General features: G+C 42.8%; 2 protein-coding genes across 8 annotated transcripts in view; one reads left to right on the top strand and one right to left on the bottom strand.

Annotated features, from left to right (window-relative positions):
* GAPVD1 (GTPase activating protein and VPS9 domains 1) overlaps window positions 1-18,110 on the top strand; it is a 74,553-nt gene extending 56,443 nt beyond the window's left edge. For 6 of the 7 annotated variants that reach the window (XM_082629607.1, XM_082629603.1, XM_082629608.1 and 3 more), the window contains 9 exons: window positions 802-924; window positions 2,345-2,474; window positions 4,597-4,706; window positions 5,377-5,536; window positions 6,566-6,753; window positions 7,464-7,677; window positions 10,158-10,230; window positions 11,503-11,700; window positions 14,113-18,110. In XM_082629607.1, the coding sequence (XP_082485733.1) occupies window positions 802-924; window positions 2,345-2,474; window positions 4,597-4,706; window positions 5,377-5,536; window positions 6,566-6,753; window positions 7,464-7,677; window positions 10,158-10,230; window positions 11,503-11,700; window positions 14,113-14,253 (1,337 nt within the window). In that variant the 3' untranslated portion in view covers window positions 14,254-18,110. The remainder of the gene's footprint in view (window positions 1-801; window positions 925-2,344; window positions 2,475-4,596; window positions 4,707-5,376; window positions 5,537-6,565; window positions 6,754-7,463; window positions 7,678-10,157; window positions 10,231-11,502; window positions 11,701-14,112) is intronic. The other variant, XM_082629605.1, reaches the window with a different exon arrangement.
* On the bottom strand, window positions 9,141-9,611 carry LOC309800207 (small nuclear ribonucleoprotein G-like). The gene has a single exon (XM_082614175.1). It carries the CDS (start codon window positions 9,574-9,576, stop codon window positions 9,382-9,384), a length of 195 nt encoding a protein of 64 aa, XP_082470301.1. The 5' UTR covers window positions 9,577-9,611; the 3' UTR covers window positions 9,141-9,381.
* Window positions 18,111-18,157: the final 47 nt, after the last annotated feature.

Raw genomic sequence — 18,157 nt, 5'->3', positions numbered from 1 at the left:
TCTTTGCTTTGTTAACTGTTAATTAGTGACTCTGCCATCTGACTCCAAGAAAACATTTTGATGTGCTGATTTTGCTGACTGGATAGTGGGCCAGTCAGTAACCAATGCTGCACCTGTGATTGTGATAAGCTTTTTCTCTGTGCACCCCAGGTACAATTCCAGCACTCCCCAACAGTGTCTGGATTCTCTAGGAGTGCCTCTGACACCATTGCACGCACAAAAGTGCTCTAAATCCAGCAGCTGAACTGTCATAGTGAGACTTAGTAAGATAGAATATGAATATCTGAAGTTTCCCAGTGTGGTGTAGTGAGAGAAATTCATGAAGGAAGAGTGGAGGAAGACATTTTAAAAGTATTGTTTAAAAGGGTTTAATTTGAAGTCTGAGTACTTTCTTTCCTCCTTCAGCATAGAGATGTCTGAATAAATGAAGCCTGTGTACAAAAGTGCAGTGTTGGAAGTTCTGGTAGCGTGAATTGATAATAACAGTGACTTGAGTGTAAACACTTTATAAACCCATCATCCATTCAGTCTGCACTGAACTTTTTGACACTGTCATGCAGAATTCTGATGATGATGAGAAAGTGGAGTAATCCTCCCAATTTCGTGCTTTGGCAAGGCTCTCAGACCTAGAAGTGGGATGAGTAGGCAGCTGCATGGTGCCTCTTACAACACTGAGATATGTGCTCTTTTTAAGTCTTACCTCCTAATCCGCCTTCGGGATTATACTGCTGGTGTCGTACTAACATCAGAGTGGGTGCAAACCAAGGGGAGCTAATTCTCTCCCTCTCCTTTCCCCTTCAGATGACCCGAGCCCTAGACTCAGCGCACAAGCTCAGGTTGCTGAGGATATTCTGGACAAATACAGGAATGCCATTAAACGAACCAGTCCCAGTGAAGGAGCACTGGCAAACTACGAAAGTGCAGGTGATGATCATGATAAAGAATGGAATAGTAACTTCCGTATCACAGTGATAAAGGTGGTCCGAATTAAAAGTAACCTTGTAATAGCTACTTTTGAAGAGTTGTCAGGAAAATATGGTACAATTCCCAAGATAGAGTATCTCTGGAAGAATCTCTGATAAACTGGTAACGTGAGTTGACTCAGGGGGGGGACTCATAGGGAGCCTGAGAGGAGAACTTCCTACATTTTTTTTTAATTTATATTTATTTTGGTTGTGCCGGGTCTCAGTCGCGGCACGAGGAATCTTTATTGTGGCACGTGGACTTCTTAGTTGCGGCATACGGACTCTTAGTTGCAGCATGCAGGATCTAGTTCCCCAACCAGGGATCGAATCTGGCCTCCCGGAGTCTTACCCACCGGACGACCAGGGAAGTCCCATCCTACACTTTTTTTCTTTTGAAAAGATTTAAAATAACAAAGAATTTGAAGGAATAGTACAGTGAAGGTCTATATTCCATCTACCTAGACTTATCAATTGTTAACATTTTGCCACATTTTCTATATATTTTTTTTTCCTGAGGCACTTGAAACTGTCTCCTAAGAATAAAGATATTTTTTCTACATAGACACAGTTTCTTTATTACACTAAGGAACTTTTATTTCTTTTGATTTCATACATGCATGTATTAACTAAATTGATTAATTAAAAACATAAAAACAACTGTGGGAACCACAGGTCTGTCCTGGCTGCATTTGTGAGTTCGTACCCACCTCATTCTCAGGCAGTGGGAGCAGCCCTGGTAATGAGGACCGGAAACCTCAGTGCGGCCTGGCCAAGGGGTTCACAGCCAGCTGTTTTCTGACTGGGCAGGATTCCATGTCTGTAAAATGAGGGTGTTATGTGAAATGATTTTTTTTTTTTTGCGGTACGCGGGCCTCTCACTGTTGTGGCCTCTCCCGTTGCGGAGCACAGGCTCCGGACGCGCAGGCTCAGCGGCCATGGCTCACGGGCCCAGCTGCTCCACAGCATGTGAGATCTTCCCGGACCGGGGCACAAACCAGTGTCCCCTGCATCGGCAGGTGGACTCTCAACCACTACGCCACCAGGGAAGCCCTGAAATGATTTTTGAGGCCCCTTTTAGTTCTGTGGTTCAGTGATCATGATTACAGAGTATTATCTTTATTAAGTTAATAAAGACTTTCATTGTTTTAGATTAGGATTCAGATAAGAAGTAAAACTATTTTCAACAACTGCTCTCTTGATATATTATCATTGCTATCAATAATTTAGTTAAGTGTTTGAAGTTCCTTTTTTCCTTTTTCTTTCAAAGAACTCTTGTTGGAAGGCACAAGTTAATTTATTGAGTTGCTCTGAATACCTCCCAGTGCCAGAATGTTCCAGATTAACCTGTTTATTCTTTTGGGGGGCTGGGTTTTGTTTAGAAGTTATGGGTGATGGTGAAAGTGCACACGATTCGCCTCGTGATGAAACCCTACAAAACATCTCAGCTGACGATCTCCCAGATTCCGCGAGCCAAGCCGCCCACCCTCAGGATTCAGCTTTCTCTTACAGGTATTTCTTTTATAGGATTTAGGACCTTTGGGTTTGAACTTTTCATCACCATTGCAGTCACTTCAAGTCAGGTGTTTCATTGAGTCACTTAATAAGTGTGTAAAGCAGACAGATAAGAATGAAATACTATTCACTGAGAAGACTTTGCTTCCCTTGTGGATGTCATACATCAAAGGCTTTAATTCAGGGATTGAAAACAAAAACAAGAAAACCTCATATGCTCACAGGGGCCACATAAGTAATTTATTTTATTTATTTATTTATTTATTTATGGCTGCGTTGGGTCTTTGTTGCTGCGTGTGTGCTTTCTCTAGTTGCGGCGAGCGGGGGCTACTCTTCGTTGCGGTGCGTGGGCTTCTCATTGCGTGGGCTTCTCATTGTGGTGGCTTCTCTTGTTGTGGAGCACGGGCTCTAGGCTCACGGGCTTCAGTAGTTGTGGCATGCGGGCTTCAGTAGTTGTGGCTCGAGGGCTCTAGAGTGCAGGCTCAGTAGTTGTGGCGCATGGGCTTAGTTGCTCCACAGCATGTGGGATCTTCCTGGACCAGGGCTTGAACCCGTGTCTCCTGCATTGGCAGGCGGATTCTTAACCACTGCGCCACCAGTGAAGCCCCACATGAGTAATTTAAATGGAACAGTGGCAGTGCCTGTGCCTGTGCAGAATTCCCAGCTCTGTGTGTGAGAGGTGCTAGGGCAGGACTGAGGTACATGGAGGGTCCGCTGCAGAGTTGTTGAGTGACCCACTGTCCCCAGTAAGCCTCCCAGTTTGTCATTCTCCTCATTACCTGGGCAGGTCTCTCCATTTCTAACAGGGCTTGAGAAAGAAAATGACTTTAGGAGCCTGAAAAATTTGCTTTTGTTTCATAGGGAACCTGTGTTTTTCCAGACACGGATTATCACTTTTAAAGCACTGATCATCCGTCCATCTCCCTGTTTTTATCTCTGACTTTGCCTCTGTCTTTCTTTCTCTGTTTTTAAACTTTTTATTTTAGAAAATTTCAAGTATGTACAAAAATGGAAGAGTACAGTGATGTGCCTGTTACCCAGATTTAACGGTTACTAATACGTGGCCCATATTCTTTCATGTTTACCTCCTCCCCCAATTAATTTAAATCAGACTCTAAGCAGCATATCATTTTATTTTATTTATTTACTTTTATTGAGGTATAGTTGATATATAATGTTATATAAGTTTCAGGGGTACAACACAGTGATTAACAATTTTGAAAGATTTTAATTTTAATTTTCCAGCCATGACTTTACTGTTATATAGATTTGGAGTCTCTGCAAAGTAGGCAAATGTTACATTTGTTTGGGTTGATTTGTAAGTTACTCGTTTTAGAGGAAGCAAACCAATAAGGAAGGACTCAACAACTAGTCAGATGAGGTGGACAAGTGATAATCCTGCAGGAGGAGCAAACTCTGGCTTGTTCTTGGAGGTGTTTCGACTCCTTTTTTAGGATGGCAGCCTTGGACGCTCTGAAGAAGCTCTCTGGTCCACGCCCTACATTCCCCTCCCAGTATGAAGGGCTGCCCTGCTGTGGAGGGTGACGCCTTACTGAAGGGTGCTCTGCCTGGTGGTGGCAGGTGGTTCAGTGGCAGAAGTTGAAAAGAAGCAGGTTTTGGCTCGACACAAAGTTTCAAGCAGCAAGGCAACAGAAAGAGCTTCTTGTCGGGAGTCAGCTTGTCTTGTGGCAGGATCAACATTCCTCAAGAGATGTGGTAGAAAGCTTCCTAAGTGTGGCGGTGAGATGGGTCTGATGACTTCTGCTGACTCCCTCCCAGCCCGGGCGTCAGGCATGATCCAGCCTTGACTCTCCTCGTGGTGCTTAGCACAGAACTCAGTGTGTGTTAGAAGGTCAGAAAGGATTTGTTTGATTCTGGGGACTTTACCGAATGGTCCTTGCCCAGAGCACTTTTGCAGCCTTGCTTCTCAGGTAACTAGAAAGCCCACTCCTTAAGGGAGGTGTCAGTCAGTTGAAAATTATCTTTTATTTATGACCACTTGAAACATTTGAGTCCTGACGTGGTAGCCTATTGATTTGTATAGTAAATATGATAATAGTTCATAAAATATGACCATATGTGAACAAAGAAATTAATGTATCTTCAACTCATTCTTCAGAGATGCAAAAAAGAAACTGAGGCTTGCTCTTTGTTCTGCGGATTCTGTTGCTTTCCCAGTGCTAACCCATTCAACAAGGAATGGTTTACCAGACCATACAGACCCAGAAGGTAAGATGCCGCCTGATAGTTTATTTTTTCCTATATTTATACGTTGAACCGTATGAAATTGCCAGTATTCAACTGTATTTAAACTATACAGCAGGGCTTCCCTGGTGGTGCAGTGGTTAGGAATCCGCCTGCCAATGCAGGGGACATAGGTTCAAGCCCTGGTCCGGGAAGATCCCCCATGCTGCGGAGCAACTAAGCCCATGTGCCACAACTACTGAGCCTGCGCTCTGGAGCCCACGAGCCACAACTACTGAAGCCCATGCACCTAGAGCCTGTGCTCCGCAACAAGAGAAGCCACCACAATGAGAAGCCCTAGCACCACAATGAAGAGTAGCTCCCACTCACCACAACTAGAGAGAGCCCGCACGCAGCAACGAAGACCCAACATAGCCAAAATTAAATAAATAAAATAATAAATTTATTTAAAAAATAAAAATAAAAAAATAAACTCTACAGCAGTTCTGTACAGTTCAATGTAATACATTTATATTAGCTATCAGTTAAGGGCACTTTGATTACTGATGGCTCATTAAAATGTACTCTGATTGATACTGCTTAGTTCTACTGATACAAGCATAATTGACATCCCAAGGGCTGAGGGATGACCTTCAGCTTATGAAAAGCCTGTGGAAATTCTCAACAATAACAGAATTTTTATTTTTTTACTTAGACAATGAAATTGTCTGCTTCCTAAAAGTTCAAATAGCTGAAGCAATTAATTTACAAGATAAAAACTTAATGGCTCAACTTCAAGAAACAATGCGTTGTGTGTGCCGCTTTGATAACAGGACTTGTAGGAAACTACTGGCTTCTATCGCCGAGGACTATAGGTAATTATACCTCACATGTTTCACTTATACACCTCTTTTCAGCTGCAAGTATTTTCTTCTCGGTCCTTGTTTCAGAAATGAATCTAGGCTCACCACAAAGTGCTTGGTTATGTTTACCTGGATGTAGATTTCCAAGGAATACATTTGGATATTTAGTCTGGAAATGTAGTTATAAATGAGCAGCTCTTCCTAACACAGAGTGCAGTTTACTTCAGCTTTGCCCCACCTTTAGCGGAGGGGGCGCCAGGATAACTAGGATATCATTTCCCTTTTTTAGAGGGATAGAAAAGACTGCATCCTTGGACCAGGGAAGCAGGTGTAGGTCTTGGAATCACTACCCTTTGTCTGTTGCCAGTCCCTTGCTGACATTAAAACGTAGTTGAGAAGCTTAGGAAGTAAAGAGGCTTAGGGAATGGGTGCTCTAATGATTGCTGCGTTTAGACTGTAAGCAAATAATTAGTGGTATGCTTAATGATCTAGCAGTATATTAACCTGTATTTTGTTGTTATTTTAGTCATTGTAGCAATCAACTTCCTGTTAATTATGAGGTTCTACCAGCATGGAGACTGCTCCAAAATAGCAGACCAACGATGCAAAGGGACTTAGTAATGTTTAGGGAATTAAGGGGCTAAGTGTTCAGCCCAGTAGATGATGTTCTTGACACACATGCAGAATAGTTCTGTTTCTTTCTTTTTTTTTTTAAGTTGTAGTTGACTTACAATGTTACATTAGTTTCAGGTGTACAACATAGTGATTCGCTTTGTTTTACAGATTATATTCCATTTAAAGTTGTTATAAAACATTGGTTCTATTCCCTGTGCTGTACATTACATCCTTGCATCTGGTTCTGTTTCTTGATCTGGAGCATAATTAGTCCTCAGGATGGTTGTCTGCAGCCTGACATGCTAATTTGTAAAACCGAAGTCTTTGAAGTAGTTTTTTCATTTAAGGAAAAATCAGGACTCTTAGTCTCCGAAGAAAGTGTGCACCGTGTATGTCTGATGTCCTGCAGAGCGTATTTCCTTTTAGGAAAAGGGCCCCCTATATTGCTTACCTCACTCGTTGTCGACAAGGACTGCAGACCACGCAGGCTCACCTGGAAAGGCTACTGCAAAGGGTTTTGCGGGACAAAGAGGTGGCCAATCGATACTTCACCACTGTCTGTGTGAGGTTGCTGCTTGAGAGCAAAGAAAAGAAGATCAGGGAATTCATTCAAGGTAACTAGAGACCTTTAGGTTAAGCTGTATGTTATTGGGAAGATTTGGGAATTTTTCTTTTGCTGCTTTTTTGAGTACCTGTCTAAGAGCAGTTCCTTAAATTAGCAGTTATTTCTTAGTTATTAAACCTTGATGTCAAACCAATAAATTCCATGTTTATCCTGGATTGAATTATCTATAGTTTATTAAAAAGTTGGGAGAATTACAAAGTTTGGGATCCATACAATTTTTCTCTTTTTAAAAAATTTTTTTTCAAAAACAAAGCTTATCTTTTTGTAACAAACCTCTTGTTCTTAAACTTCTACATATTTCTTACCGTTCTCCTGTTTTTAATGATTTGGCTACATTTTCCCCCAAAATAAACCATGCCCAGATACTTTTGGCTTTAAGAGCATGAGTATCTGCATAGCTAGTGGGTTAAAATGAATTCTAGGGCTTCCCTGGTGGCGCAGTGGTTGAGAGTCCGCCTGCCGATGCAGGGGACGCGGGTTCGTGCCCTGGTCTGGGAAGATCCCACATGCCGCAGAGCGGCTGGGCCCGTGAGCCATGGCCTCTGGGCCTGCGCGTCCGGAGCCTGTGCTCCGCAACGGGAGAGGCCACAACAGTGAGAGACGCGCGTACCGCAAAAAAAAAAAAAAAAAAAAGCTAATAATTTCCTATTTGAAATTATTCAAATACCGTCTTTTAAACATTATTATTTTGCATTGGAGACTTTCAGAAACTCACGGCAGCTGATGATAAAACTGCTCAGGTGGAAGATTTTCTGCAGTTCCTTTATGGCGCCATGGCCCAGGATGTCATATGGCAGAACGCGAGTGAGGAGCAGCTTCAGGACGCCCAGCTCGCCATCGAGCGAAGTGTGATGAATCGGATCTTCAAACTTGCCTTCTACCCTAATCAGGACGGGGACATACTCCGTGACCAGTGAGTGCTTCTAAGTGTAACGGCCTGTGTGGGACTAAGTAGGAATATGCCAGCCAACCCCATTATTTTAGACAAGCTCTATGTGAGACTTAGTATCTGAATAGTAAAGGAAAAAATACATGTTACCTTTTTTCACCTATCAGAGTTATCAGAAAGAATGACAATGCTCTGTTTTCAGAGGTGTGGGGGATCAGGCTGGAGGGTGTATAGATTGGTACGGCCTTGGTGGAAGGCACTGCTGTTTACTCTGTCTCAGCTGTTCTTCCCTTCTTTCTTCTACCTACTCTTACCCTTCAGATCTTGACTCAGACATCACTTCCTCGGGGAAACGAATCCTGGCCTTTCTGACTAGGTTAAGTGCCCTGTCAGCGCTCCCCCAGGCCTAGATACCTTTCTTTAGCACTTGCCACAGTTGCGGTTTTACATTTGTTGGAGGCATGGTTTCTCGAGCTGGCACTACTGACATTTTGGGCCAGATAATTCTTTGAAGTGGGAGGCTGTCCTGTGCATTGTAGGACATTTATCAGCATCCCTGGCCTCTACATCCTACAGGCCAATAGTACCCTGCCAGGTGTGAGGACCAAGAGTGTCTCCAGACATTGCCAGATGTCCCTTGGGGGCAGAATCACGCCTGTTCCTGACCACTGGTTTGTGTGATCGTTTGATGAATGCCTGTATCCCCCACTGGATTGTTCCCTCTGTGAGAGCAGGAGCATAATGCTTTTATTCATCACTCCATCAGGGCATCAAGCACAGAGTATGACTTCTGTTATAATATATGCTTATTATTTGTTTGGAATGAAAAGTTATATATTTGAAAATCAAAATATCTGGAATTGTATGGTATATGAATTATATCTCAATAAAGCCTATTTTTAAAAGTAAGCCTAAAAAAATTAATCTTGAAAAAAAAATCTGGAATAATGACAGTGGTTATTTTGGGGTAATGAGGCTATGGATGACTTAGCTTTTTTTTTTTCCCCTTCTGCATTTTCTTGACCACAGCTTTATGATGCTGTTTCTGCCCCAAGCATGTTGAGATGGCCACCGTGCCCCCCAGCAGTGACATTGGCTCTCTCTGTGGGCGACTCTCAAGGGCCCATGTAATAGGGTGGGGCATTGGTTGTTTCCGTAAGATTTTTTTTTTCATGGAAATTTTACAATATTGTATGTATATTTGAGAAAGTTCACTTTCCTGTGGGTGGGTTAGGCCTATTCCAACCTGCCTCTCTCGCTTGTTCATGGTCTCAGAGGCTTTTTACCCCTCCCCAAGTTTCTGTGTGGAATTTGCCAAATGGGCCCTATTTTCTTTCTAGAGCACCAGTTTTTGGCTTCCACAGTGGGATGAGGAATGGGGACATTCAAACTGTACTTACTGCAAAGAGCACCTTTGAAGCAGGTTCTTCCTGCCCTCTCTTCCGTGGTGTTTCTGTGGGTTTGTAGAGTGGAGAGTTAATCCTGTGTTCTGGAAAGAACACTCAAAGTCAGGAAAGCTGGGTTTAGTCCCTGCTCCTAACCACTGTGTGGCCTTAGGCAAATCCTTCTCCTTTTTTTTTTTTTTTTTTTTTTTTTTTGACTATTACAGAAGTTTATTTAACAAAAAAGTTCGGTAAGAAAATGTACACGACCCAATTTTCATCGTACTAAAATGTGGAGAGGGGACGTGTGGAAGCAGCTGATTTCTCTGGTGAAGACAGCCATTGTTCATACTCGTTCCAAGGCTTCTAACGTGATGATACTATTTCCTCCTATTACCACCATTCCAGTATTGTTCTGTTGCCCACTAGTTGCCATCTCCACACATTCATCTATCACAAGATTCATAAAGGGATCAGATCCCCTCACTATTCCTTGGACATGTCTGCCACCATTTAATTTCCATGGTAACTTCTTGTCCATAAATTTCTTCAGCTTGGGAGGGTGAGCTTTGCTCCTGATGTCTACTCGAGGAGCTCAGAGATGCCTCCAGACGGACCTCGAGCCGTCCCTCTCGCTCCAGCAGTAGGCCCGGCGCTTTGCGTCTGACCCCTTCTCCTTTTTAAGAGATTGTCATCTCTGAAATGAGAGGTGGAGCGGCCTCAGAGTCCCTTGTCTAAGCATCTCTGACCTTTGGTTTCTGACCCCTGACCCCTCTGCTTCCTCTCGGCCTATTACCAATGAGTTGTCCAGTTAGCTTCTAGGCTAAGGCCTCCTCTGCTTTCTCCCTTGGAATGCTGTCCTAGTCCGGGAAAGGAGGGCTTCTCTTCTCCCTGCGTCCCCTTGGCTCACTCAGCATTTCTAAGCAGATCCTAAACGTGAGATTTTTTTTTTTGTCAAGACAGAGTACTTATAACTAAGAGATAGTCTCAACTGTATTTGTAATCTGTATCTAGACGTAAGTTTAAAACGTTTTAAATGTTTTGAAAAAAATCAATTATGACTATCGGTGTACCTTGTTTTCTGAAATATATATTTACTTCTGTATTTTTTGGGGTTTTCAGAGTTCTTCATGAACATATTCAGAGATTGTCTAAAGTAGTGACTGCAAATCACAGAGCTCTTCAGATACCAGAGGTAATAATACAGGTTTATATAGTGTGGGTGGTATTATTTAATTAAAAATTGCTTGGTGTACCATGTGCATGTTACCAGTTTTTCAAGGAAGCAGAATGTAATAAGTTGTACAACACCCTTACACTAGCTGCAATTTGGTCTAACTGCAAAGTTCTCAAAGGTCCTTCCACGGATTAAAATTCCCTGGCATGGGAAGGGACCTTAGTAGTGGAGAGGAGGGAGGGCCAGCATGGAGGAGCCCCTGCCCTGACGCCAGCCCCTGCAGGTGGGTCTTCCTGTCCGTAGCTGTGCTCCTCCTGGGGCAGCAGTGCTGTGCACTGATGCTTTTATAGTCCCGTTTCTGCAGGAAAGTCCCATGTGAAGAAGGGATCCGGTGGTCCTTCAAAGAGTGTGAAAACTGCTGCCCAGGAGAGGGAATTGAATCTGAATGTGACCTCAAAATTACCTTTTAGTTATTGATATTAGCATTTTTATCTGTCATACAGCTCTTACAAAATCTGAAAATAAGAACGTTTTAGGTATACGAGTTTTCTGGTTGTTTTATTAAAATCCGAACATTAAGGGGACTTCCCTGGCAGTCCAGTGATTAAGACTCTGTGCTCCCAATGCAGGGGGCACGGGTTCATCCCTGGTCAGGGAACTAAAATCCTGCATGCCGCATGGCGTGGCCAAAAAATAATAATAATAAAATCCAAACGTAAATTGGCATAAAGTTTTGAATTGTCTTCGATTTCTAGAACCACTGCAACAAAGGTACACATTCATTTTTAAAGTATCTTAAAAGTAGCTTGTTTGTGCTTTTGCAATCAGCTACAATACAGAGGTAAGTTCCATTCTAGCTCTTTAAGAAAGATAATTGTTTGAAATTGTATGAGTTCTAGGTTCTGTGTTATCATATGCCTCTATTAATGTATATCTGGGTGGTATTTTTGTTGGGGGCCACGCCCGGGGCTTGCAGGATCTTAGTTCCCCAACCAGGGATCCAACCCAGACCCGTGGCAGTTAGAGCACAGAGTCCTAACCAATGGACTGCCAGGGAATTCCCCTGGGTGGTTTTATTTTAAAATGGAAAGCAAATAATTTAAAAGTTTAAAAGTTAAGCTTCAATCCTAAGCGGGAGGACGGGAGGAATCGCGATTTGGTTTTACTGGAAAAAGGGAAAGGCAACAACCTTACCCTTCGGCCTCCTGATGTGGAGGTTGCTCTAGTCGCTGCACGTAGTTGGCGTTTGATCCAAGATCTGTCTGACTGTCTCTGTGTTGTTTCACTTAGGTTTATCTTCGGGAGGCACCGTGGCCATCTGCACAGTCAGAAATCAGGACAATAAGTGCTTACAAGACGCCCCGGGACAAAGTGCAGTGCATCCTGAGAATGTGCTCCACGATCATGAACCTCCTGAGCCTGGCCAACGAGGACTCCGTCCCAGGAGCTGATGACTTCGTCCCTGTTTTGGTTTTTGTGTTGATAAAGGTGGGTCCCTCACTACCATTAGTGAGAATAGTTTATTTGGTGTCCTGAGTCAGGTGGTGCAGATGTCACCAGATGTTAGAGACTTTGGCTCTTTTACAAGTTTCAAGCTCTGTGTCACCCAGAAAGGAAGTATCTAATGTCAAGTTTTGTTCTGTCCAGAAGTTAGGATTTTCCAAAGAAAGGAGGGGAGGACTAGATTGCTAGAACATTTTCAGCTTTTTTTTTTTTTTTTTTTTTTTTCGGTACGTGGGCCTCTCAGTGTTGTGGCCTCTCCTGTTGCGGAGCACAGGCTCCAGATGCACAGGCTCAGCGGCCATGGCTCACGGGCCCAGCTGCTCCACGGCATGTGGGATCTTCCCGGACCGGGGCACGAACCCGTGTCCCCTGCATCGGCAGGCGGACTCTCAACCACTGCGCCACCAGGAAAACCCCATTTTCAGCTTTTAAAGCAGTGCCTGAAGGTCTTGGTTGGAACTCAGTAGATAATTACTGAATGAATGAATGAATGAGGGCAAGTTCTTTTTATCATGTTTGTTTGTTTTAAGTAAATTTATTTATTTGTTTTTGGCTGCATTGGGTTTTCGTTGCTGCACGTGGGCTTTCTCTAGTTGCGGCGAGCGGGAGCTACTCTTCGTTGCAGTATGTGGGCTTCTCATTGCAGTGGCTTCTCTTGTTGCGGGGCACGGGCTATAGGCGTGCAGACTTAGTTGCTCCAAGGCATGTGGGATCTTCCCGGACCAGGGCTCGAGCCCGGGTCCCCTGCATTGGCAAGCAGATTCTTAACCACGGCACCACCAGGGAAGTCCTTATCATGTTTTTACCATCTTCTTTCTCACTGAATTCTTCATAGTACTTATCACATAAACTACTACATTTACCAATCATCTTTCTCCTGTTTTAGCCTCATATTTTGTAATTGTACCATATTATTTTTAAGAGTACTGACATTTCTTTTCCTTTTTTGACTTCAAAGTTTCATCATTTAAATGGTTTATTTTGAACATTTTGGTCGGGGGGTGGGGAACCATATGGTTTGGGTGCACACAACCACCAAATAACTGCATCACCCGTGTGTTCCAGTCAGCTCAGCCCTCTGTTGATGTCTAAAGTATATCTGGCATATAGCTTACTAATTCTTTTTTTTTTTTTTTTTCTTTTTTTGTGGTATGCGGGCCTCTCACTGCTGTGGCCTCCCCCGCCGCGGAGCACAGGCTCCGGACGCGCAGGCCCAGCGGCCATGGCTCACGGGCCCAGCCGCTCCGCGGCATATGGGATCCTCCCAGACCGGGGCACGAACCCGTATCCCCCGCATCGGCAGGCGGACTCCCAACCACTTGCGCCACCAGGGAGGCCCGATAGCTTACTAATTCTTAACGTTTGCAGTATTTCTGCAACCTGAACTCTGAGCTCAGAGTCAGAACCTGTAGGATCAGCGTGTGATCAGCCTTCATAACTTTTCCTGTTGCCCATTGCTCCTCTCTCTTCCACAGGTGATGTGTTTAGTCTCTACGCAGAGCCAGTTTAAGCTCCTTTGAAGGAACAGGGCTTAGCCTGTCCTCCTAACTTAATACACCTGTGTCCTTTCTCGCCACATGAAGGTGAAAAAGCAGGAAATGTTCTGTGTTACCTCTTGCAGCAGAGGACATACTCTCTTTTTTAGTTTTTTTTTTCTGCAGCTGATTCTATCTGGACTTAACTAACCAGATATAACTCAATTTGCCTACAGCATTTCTTTCCTTATCTAGCATTCTGAAATCCTGGGATGCTGAGTAAATCCACTGGGATTAGTTCAGCCTCTTTAAGGATCAGGGAGGTCAAGTGCTTTGTTAGGATAGAAAGCTCTAGATAGTTCAGCTAGGATTAGAACCTGAGTAGCCTTTCCAGTACTGTTGCTACTCATAGTAGCATAGTAGGGTTTACAAATTAGTTCCAGAAAGGATTTGGGGGATTATTTTCAAAAACACTGGTATCTCTCTCTCTTTTTCTTTTTTTTTTTTTTTTTTTTGCATTACGCGGGCCTCTCACTGTTGTGGCCTCTCCCGTTGCGGAGCACAGGCTCTGGACGCGCAGGCCCAGCGGCCATGGCTCACGGGCCCAGCCGCTCCGCGGCATGTGGGATCCTCCCGGACAGGGGCACGAACCAGCGTCCCCTGCATCGGCAGGCGGACTCTCAACCACTGCGCCACCAGGGAAGCCCCTCTTTTTCTTTTTTTTTGGCTGCGCCCGTGCAGCATGTGGGATGTGGGGTCTTAGTTCCCTAACCAGGGATCGAACATGTGCCCCGTGCAGTGGAAACATGGAAAAAAGACTGGTATCTCTCTCCACAGAAAAACATTTGAAGATGTTACCATAAATGGTATTTGCAGAGCTATACAGCTGAGTAATTGACTCTTTTATTTTTCACTTCTCTAGGCAAATCCGCCCTGTTTGCTGTCCACTGTTCAGTACATCAGTAGCTTTTATGCCAAATGTCTGTCTGGAGAGGAGTCTTATTGGTGGATGCAGTTCACAGCAGCAGTCGAATTCATTAAGACTATCGATGACCGAAAGTAACCAAGACCAAGGCCCACCAAGGCAGCAGACCGTTAGGGGGGCACATGGATCTCTTAGAAAATGTACCAGCTGCTTTGAAGGCTGAAGATTGTTTTTGTATAATATTGTACAGTGTTGAGACCTTTTAAAACAGATCTTTACTAAACAGATTAATGAGCTAACAAGCAGGTTCTCTTTTCTTTGGGCTCTTTTCCTTTCTGAGTTGCATATTTCATTAATTTCTTGTCCCCAAGTAGAGACTAGTACTGCAAAAAGGGACCACATTTTTCAGGTATTTTGAAATACTGAAAAACAAAACAGAATCTCCTAGAAAATTCCTAGATTGCCGTTTATGGATACCCATTGTTTCTTTTCATTAAAAGAAAAAAAAAGAGAGAGAGAATAGTACACCTCTTTTAAGGTGCTGTCTAATCTTATATGCATCTAATGGAAGGAAAATACCAGTTGCACTGAGGATTATAATAGTGGTGACATTAGTGGCATTATCTATAAATATACTCACCTAAATTGAAAAGCTAAGAAGGAAATGTAAATATAATATATATTTATATTTGATGTAATATGGACATCTTCAGATTCTAATAAACAAGGAATATTGCTGATAGTAGGTTGTCATGTACCCTCTTGTGAAATGGTTTCCTTGACAAAATTTAAGCTGAGCTTAAAAGCAGAAGGCGAACAAATACACAGAAGTATTTATTAAAGTGTAATACAGTTTATTGAACTTTCTAGGTGTGGAATTTGATGCACAGGCTGCCTTTGATGAAGGGTATAGAAATCACTGAGTACATCACTTAAACATTTCTCATCATGGATGTCTTTGAGCCCGCAGTAGGAGATAAGACTCTTTAATTGCCATACATTACATACAAAGGAACAGTAGATATCTAATACGTTCTTGTGGTACTTCTCATCTGAAATGCTAAATATAGTGTAGAAACCCCAAACAGAACTCCTTACAAACCTTTAACTGTAATATATTTTTGATGATGATTCACATTGAATGCACATACCAGGAATTCAGTGAATGTCATTTTATTAAAAACTAATTTGTATTGTCCGCTCTAGTGATACAAGTTTTACTAGTGATAAACTATTTTAATCAACCATACTATTCTTATGGGAAAAAAATCTATTTTGACAGGTTTCTGTGCCTTTGTTTCCCTCTTCTGAACAAAAGTATGTGTTTCTGTATTTTGGTTTGATTGTATGTTGATAAGTAATCAGGAATGGGTTTTGGTGTCTGAGAAACTGGCCAAGGAAGCCCACCAAAGCTTCAAGCACAAGTCTTATACATAGGTCATTACTGACTGGTTATACTTTTTATGTTTCCTAAACATGTTTAGCTTCTTTTATAAAACTTGGTCCCCTACTTTGAGTCTCTTGTTGCTGGCAGCATTTCCAGGCATTTTAAGGGAACTGTGACCAACAGCCTTGAGCAGATGAGTACAGAGGCTGTCTCCTCCCTCTCTCCAGGAACTGTGTGCTCCATTGTTCCTAGAGAAGCTGGGTTTTCTTTATGCCTTGACCTCTTGTTCCTTTATTCTAAAATGCCGAGATAAGTTGCATAGGAGTGTGGGATGTGGTTTCTGCCTTTTAGGGGGAGATCAAAATTAAAGTAGTACTAAAAGAATGTCCTGTGAATGTTGGATCAAGAAATCTGTGTACAGAGTCATGTGCTTCATGGGCTGCAACTGTCAAGCTTGTCTAGGTCTTAGAAGTCAAATCCCATCATAAGTACTTTACAAGACAAACTGTCTCTCACGATTTCTAAGGCCTAGGAGGAGTTTAGCATTTGATTCAATAAATGTTAAGTCAATAGAAGACTTGGAATAGTTGAAATTCATTGTTTTGGGATTTAACTCTCCCCCATGATGATTACTAAATCTAGTCCATGTTGTCACTGTGGAAATAAATATGAAGATGTGGACATTGCACAGGGCTCTTTCCTGTGGTGGAGAAGGTGGTGAGTTTGGGGTGGTGGGTTTGTATCTTGTGGAGGCAGGAGATTGGGCTGTGCAGTGGGCTTGAGATTGGGCTTGAGACAGTGGTGAGGGTAGGACCCCAGGGATTTGGCATCAGAGTTACACCTGAGGCACGTGGTGGCAGAGAAGCACAGCCCAGCTGTCTAAGCTGTTTTCCTCTGGAAACCTGTCAGGAGTAAGGACCACTTCAGCATTGATCATCACTGTTTTAATTTCATGACAGCATTTATTATAGTGTTGATTTCTGAGTTTAGGAATTGGTAACTGTCTGCATGGCAGTGGTGGGGTGTGAGATAGGGAGTCATTTGATTTTGCTCTTTCAGGAAAGAGGAATAGTTGTTCTTGAGATGTTTCTTATCACACTTCCTCCCGGTACATAGTTTATATGAAGGATTGTGCAAAAGTATAAAATCACATACAGGAAACCATTCGGTAGCCACCGATTATTACATGGAATTTACAAAGGTATTAAATGTTAAATGTTCACTGAAATCTTGTGGAATTGTGTAATGAAAAATCAGTTTATATTTTGTATTAGTACTCTGCTTCTGGAGACAAGTAATAGAAATACAGATTGAAGATTGTCCTTGTAAAATTATTATTTTTTAAATCTAGTAAACATTTTGTTTTCTTTCTCTAGGTCAAATCTCAGCCACAGTTACTGATTTCTCCTGCTTTTTCTTTTTAAAAACCTGCTTAGGAAAGCCTTTTTTATACAGATACGAAATCACTGTAAGAGGATTAGGCTTTGTGAAGGGTCAAAAATAGATGTGGATGTGATGCATGGTTTTTCTTTCCCTGTTGTGTCCTGGAAGCCTTTAACGTAGACTTTCAACATACATGTTCCTGAGATGCATAAGTGAGAGAACAAAAACCCACGCCAGACCGTGAGGAGGCCGCGTTCTGGCCACAAGAAGCTGTAGCTGACTGCGTGCCAGTCGGCACCGTTTCCCCATTTCCTACCATGGGAATTCCACGGGCCAAGTGAAGGTCGATGTTGTGAGGTTGTAACACTTCCTCTCTCTGATGAGGTTGAGTGTGAAAAAGGAAAGTAGGAACACACTTGCTCTAAATTGTTAATGGATTGTGTAGCAGTGATAGAAACGTTAGTGGACTCAGCTTCCTCCATTTATGTGTGTCCTAGACTTTCTCTTCCCTCCCCATTCCTGCTTTATTTCTTAAGGAAAAGTCTGTCCTCTTTTTAGTTCTTTTAACTCCAGTAAGTTTATTCTATGTGTAATGGCCATACTTTGGGGGGCGGGAGGGTGGGAATCAGAAACAGTCTTGAAGCTCAAAGAATTTTCTGTGAGTAGATGAATAGTGATGAGATACTTGAGATACTTTGAATGCCAAAATGCTTGAGAATGTTGCCAGATTAATAATCATTTAATATATTTTAGAGTGTAGGTTACCCAAGGAGTAGGGTGACCGGGAATAGCTTTATTACTGTTGAGAATACTTGGAGAAAGGAAGATGCAGTTTGCTTCAGCATCAAGGTAGGTGCGGTTGAGCTGTGGGGTCACCACGGAGCCGCGTGTCCTACAGGCCTGTGCTCAGCGCAGGTTAACTTCACGAGAGAGGAAGTCCTCTACGCTTGGTTAATGGCAGACAGTGTGGGCAGGGGCCACACGCCTTAAGAATTCACCTCTGCTGAGTTGATATTCTGTCTTGTCCACTGTATTCTTGTGCTTCACCTGTATTAAATAGCTTTGTACTGCCTCTCCTCTTGAAACTGATAAAACCTTATATAAGCCTCGGTTAATGAGCTTGCACCATCTTGTATATGTACAGGAAACCCATCCTGTCTCCTAATGTGATTACTCATGTATGATATCATTGTGTAAAATTGATTAAAAAGGGAGAGCAGTTGAATTCATTGGGTTTTATGTTTCCATCATCTATTTTGTATTCAGAAGCGT

This window comes from Mesoplodon mirus (genome assembly GCF_964341445.2).
Source record: "Mesoplodon mirus genome assembly, chromosome: 1".
Lineage (NCBI taxonomy): Eukaryota > Metazoa > Chordata > Mammalia > Artiodactyla > Ziphiidae > Mesoplodon > Mesoplodon mirus.
The sequence above is the reverse complement of the archived record's forward strand: the minus strand, read 5'-3'. Positions and strand labels throughout refer to the sequence as shown.

Coding starts and splice junctions, on each gene's coding strand:
- LOC309800207 (XM_082614175.1), bottom strand. CDS start 9,576: ATGGACAAGAAGTTACCATGGAAATTAAATGGTGGCAGACATGTCCAA.